Source organism: Notechis scutatus, chromosome 4 (genome assembly GCF_049901735.1).
Source record: "Notechis scutatus isolate UNSWTSFEM ecotype Mainland chromosome 4, rNotScu1.2, whole genome shotgun sequence".
NCBI lineage: Eukaryota > Metazoa > Chordata > Lepidosauria > Squamata > Elapidae > Notechis > Notechis scutatus.
The window spans coordinates 137,500,541-137,522,485 of NC_142012.1; the positions used below are offsets into that span (position 1 = coordinate 137,500,541).

A 21,945-nucleotide genomic window follows, 5' to 3' on the forward strand; every position below is an offset into this window, starting at 1 on the left:
AGACTGTCTACTATTGACCTCACCCCTTTCCTAAGAGGCCTGTAGGGGGCGTGCATAAGCGCACCAACGTGCCTACCGTCCCTTTCCTATTGTTTCTCTTATTCTTTTATTTTTCTTATATGTACCCATTTCATGTATTCACAACTATGTATACATTTATACTTATTATCTTGTAAACAATTGGCAAATCAAATAAATAAATAAATAAATAAATAATTATTATTGTAACAACTTCTTCACAGAAGAAGAAAAAATAAGGTATATTAGTTAGCAAGCACACTAAAGTAATTGGTTGCTTGAACTTTCTCTGAATTCCCCTTTCAGTAGGGGAATTTTTCAATGACCAGAAAGGTATTACATGGTTAAGTCCAACTATAGTTCTCAGTCACCAAAGGTGTTAATAAAAGAAAGAAAAAAGGTTTTGCAGTACAGATTAAAGCATGATGATGGAGGTAACCCTCAAAAATTGAAAAGTAGGTTTAAATAATGTTCTAAGTTATACTGCTAGTTTCTCAAATAACTATTTTTAGGAAGCTTTATTGCAGAAGAATGGTTTTTGTCTGCTGTGGACAATAACATACACCCCCAAGTGGTGAATTCTGGGATAGCACAATTATACAAAAATAAATGCAGAAAATAATAATGTTGAGCAGGCACATTAATTTAGCAAAATACCACAGCAACTCTAAATTCACATTATGAGATCAATGTACAACATTGCTATGCTGGTGAAACAGCTTCCATATATTGCAGACATTCAACCAAAAATGGGCATTTAAAAATGATGGAAATCTAATTTATAATGTTGACTTATGGGCAAATCATATCATACTAAGGAAGCAGAGCAAGACAATTGAACGGGCATTCTGTTTGATTGATTTTGTTTTTGTGTTTTGCATGCAACTAAAGCAGAGGTACTTTCAATCCCCTTTTTCTTCCAATTTTACATATTTAATGATTTCAAATTCACTAAGGGCCCTTTTTGAATGGCAATTAAATAGGTAAACATTTCAGAAAGATGAAGCAAAATTAGCTAACATGCAAACATTCAAAGAAGGGCCCTTAGTGAATTTGAAATCATTAAATATGTAAAATTGGAAGAAAAAAGTGATTGAAAGTACCTCTACTTTAGTTGCATGCAAAACACAAAACAAAATCAATCAAAACCCCAAAAACAAAATTAGGCTCTAATGGAAAAAAAATATTCCCCCCCAAGTCCTTTGATGCTCCCTCATATATATTACAGGGAGGGAAGCACTAGGAATAATGAGGAAATAATCCTGGGAGTATAGATTCCTATACGGGGTCATCCCAGTTGCCCAGCTAAAGCAACCAGGCACTATATAAAGTGGGAAGGTGTTGGAGGTGGATAGTCTCTTTACTTACAATGGCAAATGTTTCATTTCATGCAAGTGCAAGAGAGGGCAATGATCAGTGCACAACTGGAGGATTGAGGGGACACACTGGGGACAGGGTATTCTGCAGAAGTTCTCCCTATGTGGTGTTTGAGTCAAGACTAATTTGCTGGCACGTAATAGTTTAAATCAATCAATATCTTCCACAGCCAAATCCAGTCATAATACTTAGGGAGGTGCCATGTTTTTAGAAGTCCCAGGTAGAGAGAGCAACAGAGACCATGAAAGCATTCACATTGTGGTACAGTGGCTTTTATTATTTTATATCAGAACCAGCTCTTCACCATCCAGTTCCTTTGGTCCTACCAGAAATTCTCAAGGGATGCTATTTTCTTCACTGTGTGATTAGACTTTTCTTGCACTGAAAAATGTATTAAGATCCATTAGGAACTTCCATAATAAGGAGGTTCACAACTCAGTCTATTTAACAGTAGAAGTGTTATCTTTCTGATTCTGGTCAGATGTTCTCTTGAAATGAGAACATCTGACCATACAATATTCTGTTTGGAATATTATAGATCTTTCTTGGTTGAATTCTGCTTGGTGCTCTAGTCTTGAATATATTTTTAATACGCTTCTTCTTAGAATGGATCATGAATGGCATGCATATTTTTATCTACCTAGTAATGAAAGTTAATGAAGTTCTTTTTATTTCCAATATATCCACATTCCTGTGCATCCATTTTAAGGACTGCATCTTCCTTCGACATGAGTTTTCACATATACATATTTGTTGTGGATCCGATTCCCGAGCCTGTGCTGTTAGAGGAAGAGGACTCGGAAAATGAGGAGGAGGAACTGGGAATGCCTTCCTCCCCAGGACCTTCCTCTCTGGCAATGCCTTCCTCCCTGATAATGCCTCAGGTTTCATCAGACAACCGAGAGAAACAGCCTGAGATTAATCAGGAGGAAGGCATATCGGAGCAGCCCCTGACAGGGAGTCAAGAGGAAGAATGTTGGCTTGATCCTAAGCAGCGTCGTAGGAAGAAACGTGAGCAGCAACGTAGGAGCCGTGGGAGGGTCAGAGAGTGAGCTGAATCATTGAGCCACACCCCACAGTGGATAAAAGTGGGTGTGTTTTCGGCTGGAACTTTGTACGGGACAAAGTTTAATCTTGCTTCAGGTTTTCTTTGTGAATGATTTTATGGTCTGCCTTGTAATTTTCTGGAAGTAGCTTTTTACTTGTTATCAGTTCAGACTTGGCAGGCAGAGCGTGTTGGAATGCCAAGGACATTATCAGTTCCAAAGAATTAACTCTGTGAAGTCCGAGCCAGCTTGCCTGCCTGTGTTTGTGTGAGTTTGTACTCTTTCATCTTTTGGAAAGAAGAAAGGTGAGACAGAACACATATTCATGTATTTATGTGATGGATTATACAAAGCAGAATGCTTCCAGTTTATTTGATGATATAGAGATCTTCTGCCTGTGTATATTTTTATTATCTACATGAGTATATATTTAATGAAGAAAACCAATTTCCAGAAATTTACACAATGAATAGCACTATTCCGAGTTTGTAGAATAACTAAAAATAATATATTAAATAGATTGTATTTACAGGGAGAAAAGGGCTTTCCTGGTTACCCTGGTCTACCTGGTCAGATGGGCTTCCAGGGTCCAGAGGGTCCTCCTGGACCACAAGGACCTAAGGTACTTATAATCTACTATGATTGCATATCAATGAGTGAATTACTGATTTTTTAGATAATGCTGAAAAGTAAATGTTTATGTATTCATAGCTCATTGCCAAAGCCATGAGCCATGGGGAGGAGTCTATCAGAGAACCCCTATCTGGGCCCAAGAGGACAAAGTCCTACCCCCCCCCCCCACCTTGAATATCATTGAATCTTATTTAGTCTGGCCCAGGTGCAAACTGATAATCTGAGAAGATTCCTGTATTATAAGCTTGAGCAGTAAAATAGCTGATAGAAGATAATATTTATAGTTTAGGATTGAACTGTGGGCTACCATTGATGATGTTATCTAGTTTGGTAATGGAACATCTGCAAGAAAACCAGCAAGCTCAAAGAGTACCAAGGACCCCATAATAAAATAGCCAATTGAACTCTTCCCGTGTGGATCTGATTTTTTGTTCCTAACGTTGTTTATATCAGAGGAGTCTAGAAACAAGAAATTTCACTTTCTATTCCGCCATTTCCATTTATATATGAGCTTGACAATGGACCTGAAGTCTAACATTTCATTTCTAGGCTAGATAGAGCAAAGAGAAGACAATGCCCATCTTCAATTGGTCTACCACCACTTTGTAAAGTGTACATGCTTAGCGTTTAAAATACATCATACTTCTGTGGTATGCTTTCAGAAATGTGCCTCACTCAAATGTGATATGAGCTCTTAAATAGTCTATAAATAAATGAATTTTGATTCTTTTGGCTAGACTGAGCTTTCTGCATAAAGATAATATTTTAATCCAATTAATTCTACTTTATTTTATTTCCTTTATTTTCTAGGGTTTTTCGGGGCCAGTAGGTCCTGCTGGAGCTAAAGGTTCAAGGGTTGGTATTTCATTATAATATATTAAAAATAATAATCAGCATTTAAAAATAATTGGCACAATATCAAAAGTTGATCACATTCCACATGCAATTAAATTGTAACAGACTAAATGTAATGAAATGCTTCCAAGGAAGAAATGGTGGTTCTGCAAAAGCAGAGTCAATGAATATGGCAAAAAAGTGAGTACTGGTGATCTACTGGTGAGTAGATCATCTGTTTGGAATCTCTCTGGATAAGAAGATGGGAGATCATCCATAGGCACTCCAAACAGTGACTCTTTATCAGGTGACATCAAGAGAGCTTTCCCTGGAGGGTTTGACCTATGGGAGATGATGACTATTTTGCTTGCAACTTCAGTTGGCACCTTTTAAAGGACTCTAAGAAATTTTAATAATAATTGGAATGAATGAACTATCTGTTTAATCTACAGGTGGTCCTCAATTTATGATCAGAATAGAGCCCAAAATTTCTGTTGCTAAGTGAGATAGTTGTTAAATAATTTTCCCCATTTTACAATATTTCTTGCCACAATTGTTAAATGAATCACTGTAGCTGTGCACATGTTGCTAAGTGAATCTGGCTTCCTCATTAAGTTTACTGTCAGAGGGTCATAAAAGGTGATCACATGACCTCAAGTCACTGCAGCTGTCATAAATATGAGTCAGTTGCCAAGCATGTGAATTTTGATGTGACCATAGAGATGCTGTAATGATTGTAAGTATGAAAAACAGTCATAAGTCACTTTTTTCAGTGTTGTTGTAATTTCAAATGGTCACTAAATGAGCTGCTATAGTTCAAGACTACCTGTATTTTAAAATGATATCCAATGATTCAGTTTTAAATTCATTCTTAATGCAATGTTTTTTTCTCTTCCTTTATTGTTTTATCCTTAGGGTAAGCCAGGAGTTCCTGGTTACTCTGGTCCTCCAGGTCTTCCGGTAAGTATAACAACATTTACTGAACCAATCTGGATATTTGCATTTAGTTAAGCATCTTATTATTTCTATGTCTAACTTTTCAGAAGAATATATGTATTACATCCAACTTTTACAAGCCAACTTGTCTGCCAAAGTCATAAGTATACTCTGAGTTCTTTGAAATTGTATTAATGGTTACTTTGACAATCTTGTAAATACTTTCAGGGTGAACCTGGAAATGCTGGTCCTCATGGATCTCCAGGTATACCAGGATGCAATGGAACAAAGGTAAGAATGAAACAGAAATGAATAGCGTTACATTAAGATGCAAGTTGTAAAATGAGTAAAATATTAGCTCTGATGCATTTGGAATAGGATGTGCACATGGAGTAACAGAGCATGCTATCTAGGGACCCTTGAGAGTTCCTTTCTTGCCATCTTCTCTTTCTCTTTCATCCAGGGTGATCCAGGTTTTCCAGGACTCTTAGGACAGGGGGGACTTCCAGGATTACCAGTAAGTTTTGGTCAAATATGCCATTTAAGAAATTCATTTTTTTTAAAAAAAAACTTTATTTTCTTCCTGTAATTGTTAATCATCCAAACCTATCATACTGAACCTTGTATAACAAAGCAATACACAATCAAGAGTATATAAATGATAAGACAATAATTCAAGATATAGGAAGCAAAAATATGCAGGTATGAACTGCTGTGCATCAATGAACTGGAGCCAAAAACTCATTGAAATATAAAGGCTTTCACAGTTCCTCTGAATATAAGAATAGAAGAGACTTCCTAAACCTCTAGAGCAGAGGTGGGGGACTATGGCCCCTTTATGACTTGTGGACTTCAACTCCCAAAATTCCTGAGCCAACCATGAATGAAGTGAGGTGAACAAGTTTAGGGGGAACAAAGAGAGAATTGACAGAGGCCAGCATACTGTTGATAACACCATTGTCAGGGCTGCTTACTTCTGACCAGTCATAAATATAGAATTAATTAGGCAATGATTTATTTTTCTCATTTCCTATAGTTTTGTCATTTCCAGTGGTCTTTTGCAGCAGTTAGAGATACTTTGCAATTTTGAATATTTCACTAGATATCTATGTCCCTGTTTTAGAAATGTGCTTTTTTCTCTCTCCATATGATGGTTTTATAATGTGTTTCTCTCTATCTAGGGTCCTAAGGGCATCAAAGGAGAAAAGGTAAGACATTTAAGCAAAAGAAGTGAAATAATAATCTACAGTAGCCTAGGAATATAGGTATCCATTCTTAACTAGGATGAGTCCACAATAATGATATGAACCCTATCCTTCCTTACTTGCGGTTGACATTGCATGAAATTGTAGTTTTGTTGGGATTGAGTTGCATGTAATTGTAGTTTTTGTTGGGACATTCACAATCCATGGTTTGTCACTTGTCCCCTTGGTCCCCCTACAGACATGGTTTTCATTTCCTTACACTAAGTCTTTGCCTCTTATATTACTGTATTCTGCTCAATGTTTTTTTCAATCTTGCTATCATTTTATCAATATTATTCTTTATTATGTCACACTTTCTCTGGGAGCAGAAACCAATATTCAAGGGAATCAATCCTAATTTTATCCCCATAGCAAAAAAGCCCTTGAAATAAAATAATTGAGCTGCTTTACTGGATGGATGGATGGGAATTTAACTTTGAATCTCCTTAGTCTAAGTACCAATTTCAACACGAGGGACACAGCTTTATACTGATTGTGCAAAGTTCTGTTGGTGTGCTTTTTTGTTATTGCCCACCAATAAAATATGGGTGGGGGAGGAGGGAGTAAACATAATATATACAAGATTGCATTACATTTACAACATTGGTACAATATTATTTCTTTGTGGTGGTATTCGCTCACAAGAATGTTCATTAATCTCATGAAGTTTTCAGGCAGGTTGTGAATGAAAGGAATAAGAGTGGACAAGGGAAATGATAAGATCTCTGCTTTTCTATTACCAATCAGAATAGAATAACAGAGTAGCAGAATAACAGAGTTGGAAGGGGCCTTGGAGGTCTTCTAGTCCAGCCCTCAAAACAAGCTCAGGCAGAGAACCCTATAACATTTCAGACAAATGGCTGTCCAATCTCTTCTTTAAAAATCCCAGTGTTGGAGCACCCACAACTTCTGAGGGCAAGTCATTCCACTGATTAATTGTTCTAACTGTCAAGAAATTTCTCCTTAGTTCTAGGTTGCTTCTCTCCTTGATTAGTTTAGTTAGTTAATCATTAGTTAGTCATTCTTTCATATCATCTAATTACCATTAAACAGTTAATCAAAATATGTTTGCTACATTTAATTCTGCCATTCTGATCAATGGAATGTTGTTTTTTTCATTTAATTCTTAAGGGAACTTCTGAAAATGGATTCAGTAAAGGTTACAGTTCTTCCAAAGGTAATCCTGGATTTCCAGGAGTGCCTGGATCTCAGGTAAGCTTGAAATATGTATTCTGAAAAATAATTGTATAGAAAAATGAAGATATATATTCAGTTTAATTTGAATTGGAAATCACAGAATCTTTATTTAAATTAGAATAATATTATATGATGCAAAATCAGGATTTCTGAAGTCAGGGGCTATTGTGTTTATTAATTATGCATCCAAAAAAAGAGTGTCACTAGGTATACATTTTGTAGGCCCAAAGGAAGGAAGAGAAGGTGTGGTCCCTAATCTAAAAATGCCTTGCCATGGTAGATGATCACTAGACTATTTAATTATAATGATGGCAATTTTATATATTACCAGTCTTGAACCTCATACTTTCAGAATACTTGGGACTCCAATTCTGAAAATGTTTTTCACTTTAAATAACACCAATCTATTCTATGATTATTGGGGTTTACAAGTTTACTTAGTACATCAGACATAAACATATTACATTACACTTAGTGCTGTTTACATTCCTAATGTTAAACCTGGTTTCTTTCATTTTTAAAAATGTTTCTTCTTTTGCTTTTGATATTTATTATAAGCTAGGTTCAAAGGATTGGATATTATAGTCTTGATTAAAAGGTTCTTTTCTTCTCAGGAGGAAAGTTTCCATTCAGTCAAAAAAAATTCAGAAAATCTGTTTCTATAAGTATAAAGGAACTGTAGGATCAATGTCAATGTCAGTACTTTATATGTTATAATTTAAAATCCTATTACTGTGCAATTAACAAAGTATTAAATAAACAACTAAATATTTACAGACTCCTCACATCCTGGACATAAACTCTTTCAACTCCTACCCTCAAAACAATGCTACAGAGCACTGCACACCAGAACTACTAGACACAAGGACAGTTTTTTCCTGAATGCCATCACTCTGCTAAACAAATAATTCCCTCAACACTGTCTAACTATTTAAAACGTCTGCACTACTATTACTATTAATCTGCTCATCACTCCTTATCACCCATCCCCTCCCACTTGTGACTGTATGACTGTAACTTTGTCGCTTGTATCCTTAAGATTTATATTGACTGTTTCCTGGTATGATTTGATTGCTTATTGTACCCAATGAGTATTATTAAGTGTTGTACCTTGTGATTCTTGACTCTTGATGAATGTCTTTTCTTTTATGAACACTGAGAGCATTTGCACCAAGACAAATTCCTTGTGTGTCCAATCACACTTGGCCAATAAAGAATTCTATTCTATTCTATTCTATTCTATTCTATTCTATTCTATTCTATTCTATTCTATTCTATTCTATTCTATTCTATTCTATTCTTTAGTGGAATGATAAATTCACTACATGTATTAATTAAGTTGAATCTATGTTAATGGGGAAGAAAAGGAAGAATATTGATGACTGATATAAATGTTAAATAGTTATTTATCTCTTAAAGGGTAAGCCAGGCCTTCAAGGATTACCTGGGACAATTGGACCACAAGGCCCTTCCGGTTTTCCAGTAAGAAATTTTAAATTGTTTGTAGAAGTTTAAATAGAATGTTAGCTTTTATTCTACTTGGAAGCTGAATTTAATATTTTGTTATCTTGAAGATACATTTTATACCTTTATTTATATACCTTTACATAGCTTTTATACAAAGCTTCATTTGTATAAATCAGTCAGCTGAGCAGTTTGCAAATATTTTGCCATACTTGCAAAATCAGTTCAGCTGGCGTTATTATATATTGTTAATTTGAAGCTTGCAATTATTTTAGGATCTAGTTGTCCTTTTCTCACAATATGTTAAAGCTCAACCAGTTTTTCTCACACCTTCTTCATTTCTTATCAGAGTGCTCTTGTCTCATTTGCCTGGGAACTCTCTCTTGTTTGGGGAACTATTTTTTATTTTGTCTTCTTCAAAGTCTTTTTATGGTATCTTACTACAAACTGCATAAGCAAAATCTTCCTAAGCAAATTGTTTTACTTTGAAATCTACTTTTAGTGGTTCTTGAGAATTTCATCGTTTATACATGTCTATTCACATAAATACATGATGTTCTATATTACCTGTGATATTGTATATTAATGCATTTTATTAGCATGTTTTTATTAAATGCATATACTGCCACATCTTGCAATTCTTGAAAGTTCACAGTAATAAAAAATATTTAAACATTTTCCCATTCATGGTAAATTTAATTAAAACATATGACATAACCCGGTTTACATAAAAAATCACTCCAAGATCTATCGAAATAATTCCTTTTTCACTTGTTCCTGGAAGCCTGTTAAGAATGAGGCCAATCTCATTTCTAGGAAGAAGCCATTCCAGAGAACTAGGGGAATATTTAGGGAATATTTCTAACTTTTCTTGGGGAAGGAACCCAGATACCAATCTATATAAAGCTTTATAGATTAAAAGCAGGATCTTGAATTCTTCTTATACCAGTGTAGGGTTCATAATTGGTGCTGCATGGTGACAGCATCAAGTGTTTGATAAAATATGAGTTGTCAAGTGATGTTCAAGTGACCCATATAGAGTGCATTCCAGTAGTCTAGATCCAGATTACTGGATTTAGACTACTGGAAGAGCGCATGAATCACTGAAGCAAGTAGCTCCAAGTAGACCTACAGCTGGCCAATTTCCTGGCTTTTGACTCTGCCTGTTCTTCCAGCAGTGGCCTCTGGTCCAGAAAGCATATTTAATGATAGAGTAATACAAGTTCATCAATTAATGTGGTAATAGACAGCATCCATATTCTAATACTTCCAGTAAACTATTGTACAGAAAATATTAATATTTGCAATTTTTCTTGTTATTTTCAAACAATTAATGTATTCTTGTAATGCATTTATAATAAAAAAAAAATCCAGTTTTATTTGTGTTTGTACATTTTAGGGCACAGCAGGAAGAGCAGGACCTCCAGGGCCCAAGGTATTGTTAGAGTTATGATATAAATGAACAATACAAATAATTATCCTAGCATCATTTACTCATAGTGTCATTGCTTTAGACTTTTGAATGCATTTTAAATGAAGATTTTGCTTTCTAGGGTATCATGGGTATTAATGTTATTGGATCCAAAGGAATAAAGGTAAGTATACATAATTCTCTTACTATAATTAAACTAACATATTTCTATTTTTTTAGGTTTCCCACTAATTGAACAAAATATATCTCTGGTTTAAACTTAAATCCTTATCATTCTTTGCCAAATTCATTTCATAGTCAGTAAGCTATTTTATGGAGAATTAATTTTGAAGAACCTCAGAGTAATTGTCTAATTAAACTGGATTTATGTAAATTAACTTTGTTTGAAATATATATTTTAATCACTGCAACTGCAGGATAAGATTAGTTGTGATTTATTTAATGCAGTCAGTTACTATTTCCAATAAATGAAATACAAAGGAGATATTTGTATAATTGTTTTTTTAACCCAATAAAAATAAAAATCAATTTAAATTAAACCTATGAATTATAGGAACTAGTAACTTTCTTAATTTTCTTAATTTGATGATAAAAACACATTTGTCTACCCTATTGCTGTTCTGTAAGAATGTTTCCCAAACGCTATTCGTTAGCATAAATACTCTAATTGTACATGGAAATAGTGAAGAGTAGAAGAAAAGCCTGCTTGATCAAGAAATAGTCTATTTATCCAAGTATTCTGCAGATCATGAGGCCAATAAACCCCATTTGTGTTAAGAATTGCTTAGTAGCCATGCTGACTGTTAACCAGTGATTGTTATCTTCCATTAATTTATCTTCTATTAATTTATCAAGTCCATTTTAATAACACTTTTTAATTATTATTTCAGGGTGATTGTGGACTAATAGGTCCTCCTGGACCATCTGGAACTGTTATTATAACATTAACTGGAGCAGAAAATACAACGGTAACAACATAATATTGTTAAGATTCAGTACAGTATGCGGTGCTGTATTTATATGGTTTTTGGGAAGTTCTGTGCTTAAAGAAATATTTTAATAAATGGGATCTGGAATTAGAATTAGAATAAGGTTGCTTATGCATGCTGTCTGTCACCATTTAAGGAAAGGGAGGATCTCTTTCATCATGTCAGGCTGCCCCACCTAACCAGGATAACTATGAGAGATGCAGTAGGACTGCTTTCAGCAACATTATTACCACCACCCTCTTTTCCCTCCCTCCCTCCCTCCCTCCCTCCCTCCCTCCTTCCTTCCTTCCTTCCTTCCTTCCTTCCTTCCTTCCTTCCTTCCTTCCTTCCTTCCTTCCTTCCTTCCTTCCTTCCTTCCTTCCTTCAACAGTATCAAAAACAGGCTAAAAAGGAAATATACCTTCCTCTTCCTGCTGAATAGAAGAAAATGAAAAGCAATTGAAGCTTAGCAAATGATGTTTCATCTACAGTGGCCTAGAGAGTTTGAAGGGGGCGAGAAACAATCTGGCATCAGACCATATTTTAAAATATTGCTGTTAGAAAATACACCACCGAGGGGGGGGGATCATTAATGGGTATTGGATTTAGAGAAAAAGGACAAGCTTCAAGATTGCATATAAATAATATAAATGAACAATTGATAAGTTCATGCAAATCACTTAATGCCCAAGGTATATGTAATCGATTGGTTTCTAAGCCTGGGAACAAACTAGGAGTAATTCTTTTGTTGTTTAATATCCACTGGAGGGAGGAAATAGTGTTGCTGGAATAGATTATCAGGAAGCAAGACACAAATTCTGAATTCATATCTTTAAAGGAAAAAAAAATCTTCAGAGGTTGTCCCCTGCTACTTCTTCCTCCTCCCTGTCCTCTAGAAGAATGAAACGAAGAATAAAAATTCTTTAAAAGAATGAAAATACTAACTTGGCTTTAGCTTTGATCTACAGAGAAGCTTTTTTAAAAATGGGAAAGGAAAGAGGGAGAGAAGATGCCGGTGCTGCTGCTTGATAAGAGAATGGTGAAAAAAAGCACTGAGAATAAAGAGTAACTTCAAGGCCTTTGTTACAGGAATTAAAAGGAGATAAAGGAGATCAAGGTTCTCCAGGATATCCCGGACCCCCAGGAGAACCGGTAGGTTGTTCTTCATTGTTATCTGAGTTGCCACCTAAAGTCCCCATAATAATATATTTCAATTATGATCATATTTTTAATTTCATGACTTTGATCAATCCTGGGAGGGTTATGAATCCCACGGACCTTGGATATACAGAATAAAGAATGTCCACCTGACTTTACACCCACAGAATAAAGAATGTCCACCTGACTTTATTTATCTGCATACTGCAAAATGAAAATGCAAACATTAAAATTACATTTACCCAAACAAAGAACAAGGCAACCGATCCCAAACACACAGTAATGGAAACAAAGATGGGGTGGGGGGGGGGGGCGACAAAGCAGGGTGAACAATGCTTGGTCATTTAAGTGCAGCAGATACCAGCACATTCTTTGTCTAAAAAATGTTGAATGATAAATATTAATTAATATTTTATATATACTGTTGGAATATTTATGTGGAAGTGTCTTCTATTCTGTACATGTCAATTCCTTCAAGAAGAAAAATTTGAACCATATACCATTCTGTGACATTAAATATTGCATTACAAATTTTCTGTTGCTAAAAATAATTAAGATTTATTAACATCAGCATTTGTATTTTCCAGATGTTAAAGAATTAATTCAGTTTTGCAACTTGTATGCCTAGTGCATTAACATGAATTAAAATATATTGTTTTGGGGGAATCTTTTTAGGGTTTACATGGTGATTCCCATACTATAAAAGGAGATCCTGGAGACCCTGGTCATCAGGTATACATAACTCTTTTTGACAAACCTTTATGAAAACCATGTGTTGTTGTGGAAACTGTTTTCAATCCCACATTTAAATTTATGTCTTTAGTTGCCAATTTTGGATGTTCACCTATTTATAAAAATGGAGAACATTAGACCTTCATTTCTATGTATTCAGTTTATTAAATCATGCTTTATTAGATTAAAATAGTTTGCTTCAGTACAAGTTTATAAATATTATTAACTTATGGTTATCATATGCTGTATTATATCACAATGTATACTACTTAATGTTCCTTTTATTATTTCTTTTATTAGGGCAGGGCAGGAAAGAATGGTGCTCCTGGCTCACCTGGTCCACGGGTAACAAGAAAATATTGAAATTGTTTTATGTCATAAAATGATAAGAATTATTATTAAATTTATTATTAATTACATGTATATACTGCCCAACTCTAACGACACTGCATTCCAAATGGATCTATAATAGCAATATTTCAGGTGTGCAAAAGCAGTGTGCTACTGGCAAAAAAAATGACTTACATAACAATGTTCAAATTATAGAGGTGAATTAATAAATACTAAGATCAATTGCAGAAAAGGGTCAAAGAGAAATGTTTATATGGTTGAGTAAGATTGCAAAAATCTGCTCCTTTAGCAGATTTCCCCCCCCCCCCTTTAGTTGAGTGTGTTACTTGCAGTTTCTTGGAATAACACCATGGATTCTGGACTTTGGTAAGTAAAGGAAGCCAAACTAGGTAATCCCAACTAAACTGCTCTGGAAGAAACAAATAGAAAATAAATAAAACCAAAATCTAAAATCTAGAAGAAAATGTCAAACAGCAAAACATTTGAAATGTTAGATTTATAATAGAAGAGAAAATAAAATGGGAAACAAAAAAAATAGGTAAAGAATGGAGTTCAAAGTAAATAATTAAAAGAAAATTGATCTGCCCAGTGTGGACTGATTTTTCAAACTAATATTATAAACAGAAAAATGGCATTTAGAGTTTACAGTATGAGAATGTTAACCTCATTTAATACCTATTATATTTCTGCAGGGAGAACAAGGTGAAAAGGGTTTGCTAGGATTGCCTGGAAAAGTTGGAACTAAGGTAAGAAAAAAAGAGAGAGGTTTTTTCAATATTTTCTTTTCCTGATCAAGCACTATTCAATAATTTGGATTTAATTGTTCATTCCAGATACAATGTCATCTAGTTAGCCTATTTTCCATTTACCGTATATGTCATAAAGAAGGAAATTCAGTACTCAATATAATTCTAGAATAGTAGTTGGAAATGGTTTGCAAAGGACTGGATATAATAAATCTCTTTATTTTACTCTTGTATACTTGCTCCATTATAGTAATATACTTTACTACTAACTATTTTATAAGGTTATTGATTTTTTACCACAAGTATTACAAAAAGCTTTGGCAGAAATAAATCTTCAAGGAGACCTGGGAAACAAATGGACATCTAGAAGTAAAACAAGTCATGGATATAATAACTAGTCACAGAAAAAAGCAGTACAACATTCAGTCCAGAAGCATTTAGAAAAGTTTAAATTAAAATTGATTCTAATGGTTAAATATCAATTCTTTTAAACATGATTTTCAAATAGCCTCAAATTCTGTCACTTTTATAAATCCATTACAAGAAATTATAGTATTTCTCATACTTACTTCAACCTAAGTGTTTTTTAATGTTTCTATGCAGGGGATAAAAGGTGAAGTTGGCCCTATGGGAAACAAAGGTCTAGTAAGTACTAATTACATGTGCTGTAACATTTTGTTACAATAAGTTTAAATCATTTATTTATAATATTTGTAAACTGCCCCAATCCATAGACTCTGGATGGTGTAAGAAAATGCAATAAAAAATGAAGCAATTAATAAAATTTAACTAATTGAGATGCTTGCCCAGATAAAACTAAGAAGTATAAGTTCACTGGAATAGCATCAATTTAACTTTCTTTGTAAAAGTATGGAGAATTAAAACTCCTGAGGGTGAAGTCTTGCATGTTATAAAGCGTAGGCCACCAATGAGAAGTCCTGCCCTCTAGTCAATGTCCATGAATCTCTCAGGGAGGAAAAACCTTGAATAGGTCCTCCTTAAATGTATGAGCTGAACAGGCAGATTCTATTTTGGTTTCCTAATACATAAACAGTGCATCAGATGAAGTGCTCCCTATTTGTTTAAACCCTAAAGCCATGAACTAATTCTTTTAGAGAAAATACAACCAATACATCAAAATACATCAAGAGTAACAACCAGGACTTTTGTGAATCATTATTTGTTTTACATAAATTGAACCTGAATTCTTAGCAGTGCTTGGTTATTTCCATTTCTGAGTTTTGCCTCTATGCTCTAGATGTCTCTTCAGTCACTTGATTTTCCTTAACTACTCAAAAAACCAAGCAGCAACTTGAGTTCACTTACAAATTATGGAACATTACACCACAATCTGTGTTAAATAGATGAACTTAAACATATACTTAGGGATGAACTTTTTTGGAGGTTGCTTTCTTCAGCTGTAAAGCCACAAAAGAAAACGTCTTTTCAGGAATATCTGAAATCATTCTAAAATATTATTATAGAGCATACATCTTAGAATATCACACTATTTATTATACCAGCTATTGTTGCTAATGTACATTCTTCTCTTCACTGTTGAACTTCTTTTCTCTTTCCTTTTCTCTCCATTTTTTAATCTGTCCCTCTTTTTAAGACTGAGTATTATGATGGAATACCTGGAGCAAAAGGAAATAAGGGCCTCTTAGGATTTCCAGGACGTAAAGGTCAGCGTGGACCAATAGGTAAGAGACTGTCAGTTTTAGGAGGAACTAGCCATGCTGCTCAGAAAAAGCATCTTGCATAGGAAATTATTGTCAACACTATAATATTACAAAGTAAATGGAAGGGAAGAAAAAAGAATATTCTTTAAATATTTTTCCCAGTCTCAGCAATCCTCCTGCAGTTTTAGTGTAGGTTTCACATTCATTTTGTTCATATGCATGGTGTTGTCTGCATGTGTATGTATGTATCAGAAAATAGATTAACATGAAACCAGTGATCTCTGTATAAAAAGGCAGACAGATGAAACAAGATATAGGTATGATATCAAGCCTATTTTTGATGTAGCTATAACAGTGTAAAAAAATGTTGAACTTTGTGATTTAAATGTTAGGGACTGAACTTGGGATCTACTTTTTTATATAAAATTCCTGTTGATTTCTGTAAGTATCTTAGATATGTATCAGTTTGCATTGCTATCATGGGACAATTGAAAAACAATATCAATATTTCATTGATGTGAAATAATTATATCACTTTTTGCAGGGCTACAGGGTCCTTTGGGTGCCATTGGAAGTCCAGGTATGTATGTTACCCAAGGATAAAACTATCTCAGTAAAATAACTACTATTATTAAATAGCAATAGAAATCAAGTACTATTTTTAAGTTGCAATTAAATCTTCATTGATAAGCACCTTACAAAAACAGACATAAAGTGCATTTTAACCAATTACCATGGTTTAATAGGTATTTCAAGACCTGGTTTAGGAGGTGTGCCAGGTTCTCCAGGCCTCAAAGGAAAGAAAGGAGAGAGAGGACAACCAGGAATCAATGCTATTGGACCACAAGGACATCCTGGATTTCCAGGCCTACCAGGCCCAGTAGGATCAGTAGGTCCTTTAGGACAACCAGGTATAGAAATATTATTGTATTATTATTATTGTAGTGCCAAGTAAAAGCTGTTAAAATGTGGGACAACTGACTCTCTGGCTACCTCCTCCCTTGCACAGATCTCAGGGTATCCTTGGTTTACCGAAGAGCTCTGGGAAATGCAATGAAATAGTAGAAAGGATGCTTGGAGCAGAAGAGCAGCAACATAGAGCAGCCTAGAACAAATGGGCAGCATAGTTTTCTTACTTCTGCCTGACTGTATGGATATATTGTCCCCTAGCAAAATTGTATAGGGTGAATTTCTCCCTTTGGGCACCACTGGGCTGCAAAAGCTTCCCTTCAGCTACTGTCAATTGTTTAGGCAGATATCATCCTGCTAATCAAATCACTTAAATTTGCTCAGGACTGGATCCTTATAGGCAGGATTTAATGGAATGCTTGGAGTAGTGTTTTGCAATTTTATATGGGACTCATCTGGCCCTATCAGTTTGAAGGAAGTTGATAGGGTATTTTGCTTGATAAACTATAAACCCTTATACTGTCTGACCTATGCACTTCTTAGCTTTTTTGTGAAGTGGATGGGGGCATAGATCCAGGAGATAGTCAAGAGTTCTTGAGGTAGAAGGTTATAAAAGCTGCCTTGAAAGAAATGGTGGTACACCACTCCTGAAGAGATTTGGCCGACATAGACAATAATACCCAAAGTCCAATCTTTCCTTTCTTTGAAAGTTGTGGAGAAAGTCATAAGGATTCAATTGTAGAGTACCATGCAGGAAGCAAAGTAATGTTAGCTCTGTTCTAGTTCAATTAATCTTGATCGCTTTTATTTAGTATATGTGTATCTGTTTGCCAAGGAATTCTTTTTAAAAAGTTTTCTAGTAATTCTCAGGCTGGATTAATTCAGTGTCAATTTCCTATGCAAATTAGTTTTCAATTTAAATGCCTTTCCCAGGTTTGTCTATAAATGTTTTTCAGGCTTCAGCACTGGAAAAGAAAAAAAGATTTTCTAAAATAAGAGCAGAATTTATGTCAAATTGTACAGGGTGAATTGGGAGTCAGGTGGCATACAAATCTACTTTATTAATATTAATAAATATTAATAATGCATTTTTTAATTTTGCCCATAGTGATTTTTAAGATAAGAATCAAATTTCTATTTGATTCCAAAAGCAAAAGGAAGTTGAAATATAAGATCAGTGACGGAGCTGAGGAAAGTCAAAAAACCCATCCCCATTTAAATCATAATTTAAATAAAGAATTCTAGCAGCCTGGCCATCCCATAAGAGTTTTCTCAATATCTTTCCAAACATATGAATCCCTCTGAGAATTTAGATCAATCTTACAACCAATCTAGAAATACACCACAGCCTAGCAATAGATACAGCAGCTACAAAAGATGTGGAACAGATATTCAATCAAAAGCCATAATGTGGCTACAAAGATCAGAAAAGTGCAAGCAATGGTATTTCTGGTGACATTCTATGGAAATGAAGGTTGAACTTTGGAGAAGTGAGATAGGAAGAATATTGACTTTTTAAAATGTTGGTGTTAGAAGACTCCTAAGAATACTACAGATAGCCAAAGAACAAACAAACAAACAGATCATCAAACAAATCAATCCTAGAGATACAAATGACTAGGCTCACATTATTCTATGTTGGACACTTGCAAATATCTCTGGAGAAGGTTCTAATACTGGAAAAGGTGGAAGAAGCAGAACAGACATGAGTAATTTTATTCTTTATATGTTGCACTACTTCAGCCATCTTAACATGCAAAATAACTCAAAACAATATTCATTTTACTATTTCAGGGAAAGCAGATATTCAGTAATTACCTTAGAATAATGAAATGGACATATGGTCCCCTATTTTCAGACCTGCTGACAAAAAGTTAAACCAACAATAACTTTGGAATGGTTTCCATCTTCTATACTGTTAATGCTATTAAATGAATTGATCTTCAACCTCAGAGAGGAATATCAATTGCCTGCCATTACTGTTATGAACAAGACAAAAAGTTATATTTTATTTATTTCATCACAAACAGGTACAATAACTTTTGAAAAAGGTCCACAAGGAACTCCTGGAAGCCCAGGATGTATAGGTCCTCCAGGCCTATTAGGAGATGATGGAGAAAAAGGTCAGCTCCCTTGTTGTGAATATATTTCTAAATGTTATTAGTTTGGGAATCTAAGATACATATGAATGGGATTAGATTAGTTTCTTTCTATCAAGACATGTTATGTCTAAATGACCAAATTGCTTATATTAGCTTAGTTGTTGGTATTATCATTTATTTATTGACCAAACCAGATGTACCATAAATTGGAATCAAAGTGTTGAAATTTAATTGGGAAGATATAAAGTTGTGATTTCTGCTACTTTTCACACTAGCCATCTTCTGATCTCTTTCATGTCCATAAATCTTAAACTAGGAAGCATTTCTAGTCTTTAGCCATTAGATAGAATGTAGGAACAATTGTACAGAGCTTCAGCAGAATCATCAATTCTACCAACTAGGAAGTCTAAAAATACATTTAGGATTCCCTCAATTTCTCTTTGTTTTGTGAAAAACAGGATAAATCACCTTAATTGTTTTCTGATCCCTGCATGTAAGTTCTATTTCATCACCAGTCCAAAAGTCACAAGAAAGTATCCACCCAAGATAAGGAAGTTATTGAATCCCGTTCTCAGCCTCCAGTTAGAACTTAAGGAAAGCAAGCATAAAATTTTTAGTTTCTTCCACAAAACTAATGGAGGAGGGGGAGAGGAGAGAAAAAAGTGCATGGTGCATTTTGCTGGTAGAAATTACATTGAAAGGATTTATTTACACAAGATATTTATACACAATTTAAATGACTATATTTGACTGAATTAATCCCATTTAGTGGTGATGTTAAGAGCCAGGTTCAAATTTATTCTCAGCTATGGAAGCTCAGTGAATGACTTGGGCCAATCACTATCTCTAAACCCAACTTAACTCACAAGTTTTAGTTGTGGGGAAAAAAACTGGAAGGAGTACTGTGTATGTTATCACCAGCTCTTAAAGGAAAGGCAGATTATAAATAAATAAAACTAGGATTCTGAAGACATATAACACACTAGACTCAAGGGGGATTATGTGTTGTGCAAACTGACAGGCAATTCTGTGTGGTATGTAAGCATGGCCATCGTTTCTCAGAATAAACTGTCTTACAGGTTTGCTGTAAAGAGTTTCATTTGTGCTACAATGACCACTTGAGGAACAGGAGATGAAACATCTGATAAAAAGGTGTCAACAGGATCCAATCTGGGTCAGTCACCAGGACCAGAGGCTTTGTCTTCCAAGCTGTAGGACTCGTGCTAGAGAGAAGTTCCCTGAAGATGAGTTCCAGCATGACTCCAAAAGCTTGGAAGACAAAACGTCTGGCCCTGGGGCCCAACCCAGATTGGATCTTGCAGCATTATCCTGGGACACATATATTGGTCTTCAAAAAAGGTGTCTCTTTTTGCAGTTTGGAGCCATATTATCTTTTAATCAGTTGCTTACTGTTAACAATTATTGTACAAAAAATATTTTTGACATCTGCTCATTGCTACATTGCTGAGCACAAAAAAATTAATGCCCAATTGATTATGTTCATGACATTATTTAACTTCATTTTCATTGCAGATAAGTATATAGGTTTCTCTGAGCTGCTTATACTTTTGATACAGTGAAGATTTACCCATGTGACAAAATTTTATTGTAGGTGAAGAATCAGGCCCATGTACCGAATGTACTTATATTATTGGACAACCTGGCCTTGGCGGTATTGCTGGAGAAGAGGGTCAGCAGGGTAGGAAAGGTAAAAAATGCAGGTGATACTTAAATATTACTAACGATTGAAATATATCAGTCTACAGGTTTGGAAGTGGTAGACCTGAAAATACAAATATGAAATATTTTGTTATCTATTCAATTAATTATCATTGAAAGCATGTACTTTATTGCATTGTTTGATAAAGGGAATGACATAATCAATCCAACAAAAATGTAAGATCAGAAAGCTTCTGGGAATGCAGTGTAAAAAGGATGCCTCTAGTAGACTCATATGAAGCATCTGAACAAGAACTATCAACTCTGGGCTTTGAAAGTCTGGATTTCTACTAGATGGCTGAAAAGAGAGGCTGAAAACTCTAATATTTTACTGCTATTCAGGTGTCACCTAAAATCTTGCAATCTGGTTCTGCTAATTCAGAGAATAACAGGGCAGCCCTGGATACAATTGTGCCAAACCTTCAGATCGATGCCACATTTAAAGCAGGAGGAGTGTCTTCTGCTTTGGCTAATGTACATTAAATAGTCCTGAAAAAAATAATTAAAATGCTGCCATGCATAATATATTAACATGCTGCTACAACACATTTAAAGAAAAAATAAGAATTTTCAAATTTTCAAACATGGTATTTTCTAAGGATATTTTAATGCCAATACTTTATATTCTTAGAAGGGATTAAATATATTAATATTTTTATGATCAACTTTAATTTTTCCTGTTCATTGTCCAATCTGTTATTATCTGCTTAAACTTTATTAACAGTGCTAGCATTTGTTCAGGTGCTTTATCATGGTTTTTTTTAAATTAAATTTAAGTTATTTCTAAATCTTAGTATTTTCATTATTTATTTATTTATTTTATTTGGTTTGTCAATTGCTTACAAGATAATAGGTATACAATTGAATAGGTATACAATTATTCTAGGTGTGGAAGGAATACTTGGTCCTAAAGGATTCTCAGGATCTCCTGGGCATCCAGGGCCTCCTGGAGATCAAGTAAGTTTGTTATTGAACCTCTTTTATAATAGTTTAAATGTAATTACAGTTTTAAGCAGTGGGGATTTTCTGAGCCAAATGCATCAATGTATTGATAGATCATGGAGCTCTACAGACACATATTAAATTGAAAATATCAAGTAAAATTATTTTAAAGACCTGTTAGTAAAGTTCCCCAGAAAATTTTTGTAAACAGTAGACTGTTCCCCACTTGTCCACCATCAAAATTAGAGTTGGTTTCGTTTATTTCAAGGTCTGCATGCCAGATCCGGCCCACTGGGTGCTTAAATACAGCATGAGGGGCCGGCCTGGAAATATCAAGGGACTGGCCCACAGTCAGCTAAAATGGGCCACATGCATCCCTCCATACCTCATTTTCACTTTCCATGGCCTCCTGCAACACTCTGGTTGCCGAAACAGATCCAACAAAATGGGCTGAA

At 34.7% G+C, this 21,945-nt stretch overlaps 1 protein-coding gene across 1 annotated transcript in view; it reads left to right on the forward strand.

Annotated features, from left to right (window-relative positions):
* COL4A3 (collagen type IV alpha 3 chain) overlaps positions 1–21,945 on the forward strand; it is a 78,845-nt gene that overhangs the window by 13,077 nt on the left and 43,823 nt on the right. The window contains exons 3-24 of the mRNA XM_087965048.1: positions 2,974–3,063; positions 3,885–3,929; positions 4,824–4,868; positions 5,073–5,135; positions 5,308–5,361; positions 6,026–6,052; positions 7,220–7,300; positions 8,705–8,767; positions 10,149–10,184; positions 10,303–10,344; positions 11,072–11,149; positions 12,239–12,301; positions 12,983–13,039; positions 13,340–13,384; positions 14,083–14,136; positions 14,740–14,781; positions 15,752–15,839; positions 16,363–16,398; positions 16,565–16,729; positions 18,758–18,850; positions 20,442–20,537; positions 21,435–21,505. Coding sequence (XP_087821174.1) covers positions 2,974–3,063; positions 3,885–3,929; positions 4,824–4,868; positions 5,073–5,135; positions 5,308–5,361; positions 6,026–6,052; positions 7,220–7,300; positions 8,705–8,767; positions 10,149–10,184; positions 10,303–10,344; positions 11,072–11,149; positions 12,239–12,301; positions 12,983–13,039; positions 13,340–13,384; positions 14,083–14,136; positions 14,740–14,781; positions 15,752–15,839; positions 16,363–16,398; positions 16,565–16,729; positions 18,758–18,850; positions 20,442–20,537; positions 21,435–21,505 — 1,434 coding nt within the window. The remainder of the gene's footprint in view (positions 1–2,973; positions 3,064–3,884; positions 3,930–4,823; positions 4,869–5,072; positions 5,136–5,307; positions 5,362–6,025; positions 6,053–7,219; positions 7,301–8,704; positions 8,768–10,148; positions 10,185–10,302; positions 10,345–11,071; positions 11,150–12,238; positions 12,302–12,982; positions 13,040–13,339; positions 13,385–14,082; positions 14,137–14,739; positions 14,782–15,751; positions 15,840–16,362; positions 16,399–16,564; positions 16,730–18,757; positions 18,851–20,441; positions 20,538–21,434; positions 21,506–21,945) is intronic.